Source organism: Poecilia formosa, unplaced genomic scaffold (genome assembly GCF_000485575.1).
Source record: "Poecilia formosa unplaced genomic scaffold, Poecilia_formosa-5.1.2 Scaffold158, whole genome shotgun sequence".
Taxonomy (NCBI): domain Eukaryota; kingdom Metazoa; phylum Chordata; class Actinopteri; order Cyprinodontiformes; family Poeciliidae; genus Poecilia; species Poecilia formosa.
This window is the reverse complement of record NW_006800097.1, coordinates 1,313,675-1,325,929: the sequence shown is the minus strand read 5'-3', so window position 1 is coordinate 1,325,929 and position 12,255 is coordinate 1,313,675. Positions and strand designations below refer to the sequence as shown.

Below are 12,255 nucleotides of genomic sequence, written 5' to 3'. Positions count from 1 at the left end.
TTGTTTTTCTTTGTTTTTTAATTGTATTTTATTTTGGTGGGGAAGCTTTTATTTTCTTACTTCCTGTTTTTGCGTTATATCCTGTGTGTTCCCGCTGCCCTCCTCAGTTCGCGCCAAGCTGCGCTGGGGAGAGGTAAGTGTACAGAGTTGTCTTTCATTTGTGTATTAAAATATTGAAAACGTTCTAAAAAAATATGTTGTAAACTCACATGTTATATATATTGTTGTTTAACCGTTCATGTTTAGCGCAGCACTATGCTGGGCATTTGTCTCCCACATTGGTGACACCCATCAAGTTTTTTGTATCAACGTGGTTAGTTTTTTTTATTTATTTTTTTCTTTTGGTTGGTTAGGGTGTTTGTGGAGAATCCGGAGCCCAGGAGCTGCTGTTTAAAATGTTCTTGTTTTGAACAGGTATGTGTGTTTCAAATGTTATTTGGATGTGAAATTAATCTATTTAGTATATTTCTATGTTATGGTGGAAGATTGTAATTATAGGGCAGATTATTTCTGTTTAGGTTTTGTTTTAATTGTTTTGTATGACTGTAGATTTATTTTATTAGTGAACATCAGAGAATTTTGGTTTTGTTTAATGCATTTCTGTGTCAGTCCGCGCCAAGCTGCGCTGGGGAGAGGGTGTTTGTGGAGAATCCGGAGCCCAGGAGCTGCTGTTTAAAATGTTCTTGTTTTGAACAGGAATAAAACTATCCTGAATCCTGATTCCGGTGTGATTGACTTCCTGTTGCCAACCGTTACATAAGCACATTGATAAAAAAGTGGAAGGCAAAGTCTGGTAGCAAAACATGCACAGGTAAAGTTATAACTGCAATAAGAAACATTTTTATACAAAAAAAATAATAAAATTCCATCAGAAACAAACTTCTTGCTTAAATGAAAATAATTAGCATCTAAATCTGGTAGATGTATGAACAAGTTTGGGCTTAAACAAGTAAAATTACTGCACAATACGCAAAAATATTTTCAAAATGCCAATAATTATGTATTAAGGTTTTGAAGTGATATTCTATTTCTATGCAAAACCAATAATTGAATGTTTTATTTTGTTTCCTGAGATGAACTTTCCTTGATTGAACCTCTCCAATAAACTCAACTAAAATATTTTTTTTATATCAACACATGGTTACAAAACTTTCATAAAATCCACCTGGATTATCCACTGTTGGTAAAGCCATTAATGTTGTCACACCAAAAATATTAGAGATAAAAACAGAGCAAATATAACCTAAACATAAACATTTTCTAACCATCTACTTCTGTTTCATTTTAACAATTGCTTTGTGTCTCTGTCACTCAATGGACAGAGACAAAAACTGATAATAAAATTACATTACCTTACAAAAACAGCCTCGGCTAAGTAGATGAAACAGACAAATAGTTTCAATTACTGACAGTCATGATTTAAATTAAACATAACCTCTTCTGCAATGTAGACCAGTCATTAGACCAATTACTGCATTTGCAATTATGCTTCAGCACATGTTTTATGCAACCTATTACATATCTGTTTTATGGAGCAAACATTTCCCATCCAATTTAATGTAATCTGAAGGGCACTACACACATCATGATGGGCTTTGTGAAACGTCACATGAAAAGCATATTGGGATTTTCCCAGATTATGTGGGCCATTATCCAAAGTTGTGAACAGTAAAACTTGCAATCTTACACATTAATGCAGCAACAATGAAAAATAGTCTAAAAAATCTAAATAAATGACCCGGTTACATGTAATTTACCTCCATCAGAAGTCTTCTTTCTGGGGACAACCACCAATCACAGAGCGCTAGAAGCTCCACCCGGTCAACGCTGCCCAAGAGGATCATAGAATCTAAATAAACAACAAAAATAAGAATTACTTGGACTGCAACAAATAAAAAAAATTAACTTAAGTGCCTTAGGATTTTGAGGCTGGCAAATGTAACCTTACACAAACTCATTTATGATACGTTAGAAGATTTTCCTCTGCATTAGAATTTATTTTAACTGTACCTCACTTTATGTTTTGCTTCAGTTCAATTTAAGACGCCTAGTTTAAATATATAATAAGCATACCTTTAGAGTCAACCAAAGGGATAGTTTTCAGTGAGAAGGAGTCCAACAGGTGTTTGACTTCTCTGTATGTCGACTGGGATGATATGAACTTCACCTTTCTAACCATAATGTCCTCTACAAAGATGTTGTATTGGCTGCAGAGGTAAAAAAAAAAAAATACATTCAAGATTAGAAATACATTTAAAGAAGTCAACTTAAGCATTACATGGAAAGAAAATAAACAGAAATTTAAAACTCATATATTGCTAAGACATGATGAAAGTTAACTGATAATAATAATTGTCTGCCATTATTAAGAAGTTGTTATGTTATGATGCTTTTAGTCAAACAGTTTTTGCACATCTCAGATTTTCAGGGTGTTGGTTCCAGATTTATGGAGCAAATAAACTAAATACTGCCTCCCCTTGTTGAGGTTTGGGATCTTTTGAACTTAGTTCTCACCTGGCAAACAATCCTGAAATGTATTTAAGCCCAGTACCTTTCAGAGTCTCAATGACCATTAACAAGATTTTAAAACTGTGTGCTTGTTTATGCTATGGACAAACTTACTCATTGACTTTTGTCTTGATTTGAAAACTGCTTGTCATCAGCACACGTTTAGTAAAGCGTGTTGTATAACTCCATAATTGAAGACAGAGAGAACGTAAAGATAAAATAAAACTGGCCCAAGAACAGACCTTTGGGGATCCCCAGATGTGGTGCTCATTTCCTTATATTTATAATTAGCAAATTACAAGAAGTTATCCCTGTTTATAAAAGAAAAGTTAAACTAATTTACCAAACACATTTTCTAGTCTTTCAAACACATATTTGAGAATATATAACACCATGGTAGAAGTTTTAGTTAAATCTCTATGCAAATAACACAAACCTCATGTGTCCAAAGCCAAGCTCTGGCAGGTACGGTAGCTTCTTGACCTGGATGATAGAGTCATACAGGGAAGGTTGCAGGCCCTGGGCCACCATGTTGGCTAGGATTACAGCCACCATCATGGGGAGTATGTGGGAGATTTGTCCTGTCAGCTCAAAACAGATAACGGCCGTAGACACGGTATGAGTCACAGCTCCGGTCAATGCTGCTGCACCTGTCAGAGACATAGGGTGGAAAAATGACAGAAGTATGGGACACAGAGCAAAGGAACAGTAATGGAAAGACGACCAGCGACACAAAATTAAAACAGAAGATATAACTACAAGTAAACTAGGGGACTTAAACAAGTCAGGACACAGAGCAATAAAGATATTAAGGTAGTGGTGGCTGTATAAAAATAATGATTTTCACAAACACAGCATGGAGATGGAAAAATGAGATCAGAAGAAGACTGGTTGGAGAGATCAATGAACAAAGAGGAGAGATGGCCTTTGCAGGGCAACAGGATAGAGAATGAAGGGAGGCCACATTTCTGAGTCAGCTGCTGAGGTGAGCACTGCAGAGCAAACCTACTGTGACATTTAACTGTCAAAGCAAAGCAACCAGAGGTTCTAAAAGAAAGGATGAAGGGAACAAAGGGGGAGAGAGACAACAAACGGTGAAAGTTGGGGGAGGTGAGGAGGATTAGGTGGGCAGAAGGGCAGGAAGACGACTTGACAGCAAGTGACGACTGGAGGACCAGCAAGTTTGACAAGAAGTGGAAGAGAAGTTGACAAGAAAGATATACTTGACACTTTTTCAAATCATTGGATGCATGAAGTTGGCAGGATGCAGTGAAAAAGAAATCCATAGAGAGACACTGCATGACGACATCGGAAACGGACAGTTTGGTAGCAAAACTTAAAAACCCTAACCCATGACAAAAAGCACTAACACAAAACAGAGCAAGAATAGATGAGAAAAGAAACTACATACTAACCGATGACTGCGTAACCCCCTGGAATGATGCGGTACAGAATGCTATCAAACACAATCCCATGAGGAAACAGGGTTGCCATGACTTCCCCAACCAGCCTCCCAAATGCAGCTCCTAAAAAAGGAGCATATGGTGAAAGTGAATACATATTCAACAGTAGACACTCAAATATGAAACATCTAGAGCGTTTCTACAGTATGTCTGTGAATTATACATTCATCTACTTCCTATGTGCACTTAATTGTGTTCAGTGTTGTTGAACTGGGAGGCTGGAGCTCATCTCCAGTGGTCACTGGGTAAAAGCCAGGGTAAACCCAGGAGAGGGTACCAGTCCATTACAGGGCCAACACACACACATAAAACTTTTCCCTTACACACACAGAAGTGTAATTAGATTCAAAGTGTTTGCTCATTTTTACTTAAAAAAAAAAACAGTTGGCAGAAGAAGCATGAGAGAGGACAAATAAAATTTCTTCAACTAGGTCACACATCCACATCAGGTTCCAGTAATACAGTGAGACAGTGCAGTAAGTTTAATGTAGAGGCAGCGCTTAGAAATTATCACTTCAAAGTTCTTCACTTGAGGCTCTCTGACCAAATAATGTATTTCTGCCCGGAGGCAATCTTTAAAAACAGCTTTTGATCTATTTGAAATTTGGGTCCAATTTTAATGTGAAGGGAGCAAATAGGGCATCCATCTGCATATTTTAAAGAGGTACTGAGCTAGATTTAAGGATGCATAAAACAACAAGGAAGAGCATGAAGTTGTTCTGCCTTTAGTTCTCCTTCAGAAGTGCTTTGCACACTGAACCATCTTTTCAATTGTAGGAATCTGGTGAATATGATGTTCAAGTCAGTACAATGGAGAGAATCCAGCTTTTGAAATTTAAAATCTGCTTTTAATTAGTGAAAATTAAAAACTGTTAATATTTTGGAACACAGCGGGATGAAAATGTATCAGTTTAATGTCACAAATAACTAATAACATCTAACACATTTGGAACCACATTTATTGACATTGGTTGCAGGTTTTAATTATACAAAAAGCACCTGGCCTGTTTTCATGTGCAAGAATTGGAAAACTGTATTGTTGGCCGAGCGGATTATTTAGTTCATCTAGCAAAAGCACAAAAGTATTTTCAACCATCATAATCATAATAATGAGTGATAGTTGATGTTTACAACTTAAATGATTACTCCTTCAGCTGATGGCATCAAAAATAGTAATTTATGAACAGTTATTTGCTATGTCTGTCTCTGTGTTGCCTTTTCATGAGCTGGGAAGCTGACCAGAGTTGACCCAGCCTCTCCCCTATAGGCAGCTGGAGATAGTCACTGTGTAGAAAATGGATTGATGGTTGAGGAATGAAAAAAATAATTTCCACCCAATAATAATCACTTGTTGTTTCTTTCTCACCGAGTATGAAGACGGGCATGAAGGCCCCAGATGGAATGGGCATGGTGGTGGCCACTGCAGACATCCAGAACTGCATGTCAGAAAGAGATGCAATACTGAAAATCTGCCAATAAAAGAGTTTGAAGCACATCTTAAAATGATTGAACACAAATTTGAATAAGTTGTTTGTATATGTAGTGCAGCATTCATACAAGGTTTTGACAAGCTGAACAACTAATTTTGAGACATTATGAAACAAGAAAAATGTATTATATTTTCGTTTAATAACTGCTCTTTTACTCTCATTATGTTACCCACCTTACATTCAGACTGCAGCCAAGGTGTCACGTCGCATAGCAACAAGAGTGTATAGTACCACACAATTTGAGCTTCTTATTAACTTTTTTTTTTCCCCATTTGAGTTGGGGGAAAAAAATCTTCCTATTCAGCCACAGCTTGATGAGTTCCAGTGATGGCGTTTGTGCTGTTTTGTATGTAAGGTCGGGGAGGAGATTCAATCATCCCTGGGTATGCTTGAGCATGGCACTTAATGAACATCTGCCCCAGAGAAGCTACAGATGCCGCTGCTGCAGCCTTGCCAGCTCAGTGTGGGCTGCTTACCAGTGGAAGTGTGAAAGGAGGCATGAAGAATGAACAAACTCCTCTGGACTTGTGCTAAACTTTGCTTTCAAATGTCAATTGCATTATTTTCAAAACAACACTTTCTTAATTTGAATGTAATTTCAAATCTGCATTTATAATAATATGCTTTGTTCTCGTCCCCATCAGAGATAATAACAACCTTAGTGGTGGATTTTTTTTTGTTTGTTTTTTGGCATTTACCTGAAAACATCTGTGGTTTACCAGAACCCCTCCAAAACACCTGCTGCACACCGCCGCCCTCATTCGAAAAGAGTTTTTGGAAACATAACATTACCATTTCACCAGTCCAGAATACTATTCCATGCGTCATCTCACATCAGTGTTTGAGAACTAAATTACTATGGAAGAAAATAAAAACTCATTAGCACGTCTCTCACAGGGCAGCTCCTCTGCTGATGACAGAGAAGAGTGTGCTCAGTTTTTTTCCTCTCTTTTAATCTCAACAGCCAAAATCAATCAGGCAGAAAGACACACAACTCACAAAAGCAGTTTCACACACAAAAAGACATGTCAGTCGGCACACACTCTTTCGTCGGTGTCACAAATCCTTTGACAGATGGTACTAGCAACATGCTATGAAATTAGTGCAGAAGTCCAAGTGTGTTTCAAAGTAAAATAAAATACAGGACACCAAAAAAGAAAGACGGTGTGGAGGTTTAAACCAGGGATGTCCAGATTTGATTGGCCTCATTGCATAAACATACAGGCTATTGATCTAACTAAACTGATCAAAGTATTTTTCATTCTTTACAATGAAATTTACAGCAAAACTTAGATCGGACTGGCTGCAGCTGCTGTGTATCTGCACAAGTTTATCCATCACCACAATGAAATTATGAGCAGAATTATCAATGTATTGAATTGAATACAGAGATTATACATTCTAGTTTTAACATTAACTAATCACTTTATGCCAGGGATGATCAGACGTATCTTTAGAAACTAAAGTGGAAACTGTAGCACACAGATTGCCACTGTGGACAATACACTACGAAAGGAAGAGCATTAGTTTGCTGTAACCCTAAATGTAGAAAGAAAAAACAGTTTTTTGGCACTTACATGGCACCAAGTTGTCATATCACATATCACATTGTACTTGCAAATGATTTTCTCAAGATAATTTGTGTTTTTTTGAAGAGGTGATTTCTAAAAATGCTGTCAATAGTCCACTAATCCTAGTCAGATAGGCACTCCAGTTGAATCAGTTTTAATAATTTCAACAACTTAAATGGAAGATGAGATTCATGGGATACAATTAAGATTTGGCAGGGATGCTTTCCATACCTGTTTCACACATGTTAATCATTAAGGAAACCTCACTGTAGAAATATCAAGTCTAATAGTGGGCTCAGAAATGTCTTAGAGGTACCTGAGGCTGGAGACATCTGGAGATTTCTGCTCAGACTTTGGTATCAAACACAAAGAGAGAGAAATGATGATGTTAAATCTGAATCTGAGTCATCAGATGGGTGACGTTATACACATTCTGCTAAGGAAAATTTCAACCAAGGGGATCAAGACGACAGTTAAAATAAAACAATATGTCAGGTAATGACTTAAATATGAGGCAAAGGCTCTTAACCAAAAAGAAAAAACAGTGGATTGCTCTTTTCAGGTTGGGATCACATCCCTGAGGCGCATTTCGGAAAGACCCAGGATACACCTCAGGGAAAATAAATTCTGCCCTTCATGTCTCACTGTCATCTAAGCTCCTTGTTCAGGTTACAAAGAGTAAATTGCTTTGCTTATTAGAATCGTCATCACACAGGAAGTGTGTGCGTGTGTGTACAAGTTTCTAAGAAATCATAAAACAGCAAGAGGTGCTGGAAGCTTGCCAGCATTGCTGACCTTGGACAAGAATAAAATGTGGAGGCAAACTCACACTAGAACACACACACATACACAGATGTCCCAATCACAGACACAACACAAGTGACCCTGCAACAATTGTCCCTGACGAAGAGGAGGATGACGAAAATGCTGACGTCAGGTGGCACCGGGGCCACGCACAAACAATCTCAGTCACATCCAAGGAGGTAGATGCAACGCAAGCAGAAATTTGTGTCCAGACACCAAACAATAAAACACCTAAATATCTAACGCAGCAAATACCACACTCAAACACACACACACACACACACAATTTCCCAGGAGACAGGCACGTACCTTCATGATGAAGAAGAGCAGCAGGATGATAAAGACGCTAACGTCAGGGTGCAGCCACGCAGCAGACCGGCCCAGAACAGCCGGAGAGGGAGATCCCGAAATCTTCGTCCATGTAAAGTTATCAAACAAAGAGTTGATGCACTCCCTGGGCATTAGCTGGAGACGTGGGAGGAAAGGTGAGAAACAGAGGGGAAGAAAGACAAAGCAGAACGATGGAAAGGGGACGGAAGAGGATTGAGAACAGAAAGCCATCAGTCAGTGGGAAAAATGGAATACAAAAATGGTTAAAAGTCTAAAAGACATGAGGCAAACAAGAGGAAACAGAAAAACTGAATGCACAAAGAGGTAAAAAAAAAATTAAAGTGTGGGACAAGAAAATTATCAAGAAGAGTGAAGCAGAGGAAAGAGACAGAAGAAGAAATTAAGATAAAAAGAAGAAATACTCTTTGGACTCGATGAGAGAAAGAAAAAGGAAAACAGTTTGAGACAGAGTGAAGCTTAACAAAAGGAGGATGAGAAATAAAAGATTTTAGATTAGATAAAAGTGAAAAGAAGTCGGATATAATAAACATGCAGGAAGTCATTCATCAAGCGGGACGTAGACTGGTATGGGTGGCCGTGTCCAAATGAATCATTCCCTTTGGATGACTCATGAATGACTAATTCACTTCAACCATTTTGCTCCACATTTGCATAGATGTCTCTGAATTTGCTCTGAGCCAGAAAACCATAGTGCTGCATCTGCATAATGCCTCTGCAGGGAAAATAGCAACGCCAGTGTCATTTTGATTTTCCACTTTTGCACTTCCTGCTTGTGTCGGGGTTAAATTGATGCCCACCATGGAAGATGTAAGATGAATCTTGAACGTCAACAAAAAAGTCTAAATTGTCTTTAATTTCACGTTTTGACATTTTGGGTCTAATCCTACTTCTTAGCATTCACTTTCCTCTTGTGTTGTTGCTTCTGTAACTTTACACTACTCTCCTTGGACAGTAAGGATTTTATTCACGAAAACAAGAAATATAATGATAGATAAGTAAAAGTAAAGGTTAGATGATCCATTGTGCAGCTATATTTTCTATAATCGACTTAATTTCAGGTATCATTTTTCCTGTTTATTTAACCCTCATACGATCTTAACATTCTGTTTACTCGCCTTGTCCTACGGGTCAAAAATGTCCCACCCTAACAAAAACCCCAAAATAAAGCAGCTTACTTGAATTTGAAATCCAAAATCTATTTTGCATGATCAAACAATCTGTTATTTATCAATTAAACTTAATTTAATTCATTTTTATCATGTTTTTTTTTTTTTGTTATACAACACAAACCAACTGTCGTAAGTTTTCTTTTACACAGTAAAAGTTTATTATTGTAATTATATAAATGTGAAGTAATTACTTCTGAATTAACTATACTAAAAGGGAAATAAGTCAACAATCGGTAATTTTTTTGTCAACAGTTCATTCTTTATACTGTTTAGGATGTCAATTATGAAATTCTCTCATACAACAACATAAGAACATCATCAACATATGTTGACCATTAGATGTTCAAAATGTTATGTTTAACATCCTGCAAAATTATATAAGATGTTTAGCATCTTGTGTCGGACAGTATGTGTGAACGTACAACCTATGACCTGTTGGGCAGTGAAACATCTGCTCACGGCTTCAGCAAGGAATCAACTAGGGTAGTTTGATTTAGGGCCTTTATATCCTCTATACTGAATTTGTTTTTATTATGCCTCAAATTGCTTTTTGTTGTGTTTGGGAGCTTGTGTGATGTGAGGGGTTAGCTACAGGTGCAGGTGCAGGTGAAATACAAGTTCAATTCCAATCCAGTTTATTTGATGTGTGTGCGTGTGCATATGCGGGTGTGTGTGGGTGTGCGCCTGCATGTGTGTGTGTGTGTGTGTGTGTGTGTCCTGGCTTTTTCGTCCCTATCTGTCCACTGTTGCCTTGTTACAGCTCTCTCTGTCCAGGTCAGGCTTCTAACTGTGAATTTTCAGCTCCTTTTCAGTTGCACAACATTAATATTTGTAAAAAAAAAAAAAATGTAAAAGAAGAAGAAATATTGATGATAATAAAACATTTTTTATGAACATTTGTAAAACTGCTGCGATGCTGCTTGTTATTTAGGATTGCAGCTTCGCTTCAACCAGTTTTATTTTATGCAGCTGCGTTTTATTTTTTAATTAAAAATGTCCACTGTATGTTGGGCTGTTTTTGACTGGGAAACGATGTGTGGCAGAGTGGTGCTCAAATGTCCTGAAGCTGCAAACGCACCATCTGGACAGCTGCAGGTGCAGCCTGGAGTATTCTGATTGGCGCCACTTGTAGGAGAAAATGGCCCGAAGAAGCTGCACATGAAGCTTTTTAATGATAAAAACTCCCCCTTAAATTTAAGGTAAAACAATATAAGGCCATTTTGAGAAATTAAGCACCTTTTTTAATTGAAGCTGAGGTGAAAACCTGCTGAGGGGTAGAAGAGAGGTCTGCCATGAAGAGGAAAACATGGTGGAAAGTCAGGTAAGCTAACTATGCTAGTATGCTACCTTCCTGTCGGAACCAGTCTGTTAGTTTCATTTCCAACAACCGAAGTATTTATTTAATTTTATTCTTTTTTTTGTTTTGTTTTGTTTTACAAACAACTATCAAAGTAGTTTGAATGTTAACTGAGGGAAGTGCTAATTCTTTTCCGCAGACCATCGGTTCATTATGTATGACGGTAAAGGTGCTCGGATCTGGAGGACCCAAACAACTCTGTAAGTTTGTTTTTTTGTTTTCACAACATGAACTATTAGAACCAAAACCAGAACCCGCTACGAGCTGAGTAATAGAGCAGAAAATGTCCAAACAGCTAGCAAAGAAACCACAGGCATATAAAGAATAAACGCCTTCCCTGGCTGGGGAAGTTTGCTTCTCTGTGTATGATGTTTTTGATGCCTTTCTTTATGAACCTTCCCCGACTGGGGAAGTTCTTCGGGAGCCTTCCTCGACTGACAAGCAAGCTTCCCAGGCTGGGGAAGTTTGTAGCCTGTCCAGATCACTGTCCGAGGGAATGATTGTGCCAATCTTATCAGTGAGAAGGAGACAGTTGGGTTCAGAAAATCAAGTTTTACTTTGATGAAGGCGGCTCTAGAAGTCTGGACCCATGAAGAGAGTGCTGTCCAGACCACTGTCCGAGGGAATGATTTCCCCAGTCTTCTAAAAGACCAAACTTCTCCGGTTGGGGAAGTTTGCTGCAAAGAAGATAACGTGAAGGAGACAGAAATTTTGTGTTTTCTCAAAAATATATGGGAACAACTTTTGTTATTGTTGTTTTTTGGTTTGTATTGCTTGTGCTTTTTATTTTTATTACGAGATTCTCTTTACTTTAGTGATTATTTTGGGGTTTTATTTTTTCTATATATTGTCTGTATACTTCTTTATGGAACACTATGGAGACACAACTTTGTCAATCATCCCAATGAGAAGGAGACAGTTGGGTCCAAAAAATCAAATTTTGCTTTGACGAAAGCGGCATAAGTTACTATATATGTTACTATATATATACACACTGGTACACTAGTGTGTATGTACAGTATATAATTAATTATATATTGATCATTAAGTGGTCTATTCTGAGCATCTGTGGACCTCGTGATGAGGCTTAATTTTGGCTCAGAGCTGCTAATACATTTAGCTTCACAATTTTAATTTATGGTTTATTTTACATGTTTAGGTGTTCAGACATGCTTCTCAGAGTTTTCCAATTTAACTTTTGGATTAGTATTCTAATGAGTACATAACGCAGATTTTTGCTCACTATTAACATCCCTTTAACTTTTTTTCTATCTTGTCACCACTACAAACTTCAGTTTTATTTGATAAACCATCACAAATTAGTGTATTACTAAGAAGCACAAGGGAAATAAAACAAGATCTTATATGTTTTTAGAAAATAAATCTGAAGTTGTGCATCTATATTCAGCCCCTGTGAGTCAGCTTTTTACATAACTACCTTTCACTGCAACTGCAGCACAAAGTTTTAACAGATGTCTCTCTTAAAGCTTTGAACTTTGAAAGCTGACTGAAATGTTTACCCATTTATATTCGCAAGATAGC

At 37.5% G+C, this 12,255-nt stretch overlaps 1 protein-coding gene and 1 long non-coding RNA gene across 2 annotated transcripts in view; one reads left to right on the top strand and one right to left on the bottom strand.

Annotated features, from left to right (window-relative positions):
* The window catches only part of LOC107837617 (uncharacterized), a 16,461-nt gene extending 5,003 nt beyond the window's left edge, over window positions 1-11,458 (top strand). The window contains exons 3-4 of the long non-coding RNA XR_001663655.1: window positions 8,701-10,677; window positions 10,853-11,458. This is a non-coding gene — a long non-coding RNA (uncharacterized LOC107837617). The remainder of the gene's footprint in view (window positions 1-8,700; window positions 10,678-10,852) is intronic.
* The window catches only part of LOC103146442 (chloride channel protein 1-like), a 32,479-nt gene that overhangs the window by 11,942 nt on the left and 8,282 nt on the right, over window positions 1-12,255 (bottom strand). Inside the window, exons 12-17 of the mRNA XM_007564372.2 lie at window positions 8,146-8,301; window positions 5,338-5,407; window positions 3,924-4,034; window positions 2,945-3,158; window positions 2,074-2,207; window positions 1,758-1,849 (exon numbers count right to left, since the gene is read on the bottom strand). Coding sequence (XP_007564434.2) covers window positions 1,758-1,849; window positions 2,074-2,207; window positions 2,945-3,158; window positions 3,924-4,034; window positions 5,338-5,407; window positions 8,146-8,301 — 777 coding nt within the window. The remainder of the gene's footprint in view (window positions 1-1,757; window positions 1,850-2,073; window positions 2,208-2,944; window positions 3,159-3,923; window positions 4,035-5,337; window positions 5,408-8,145; window positions 8,302-12,255) is intronic.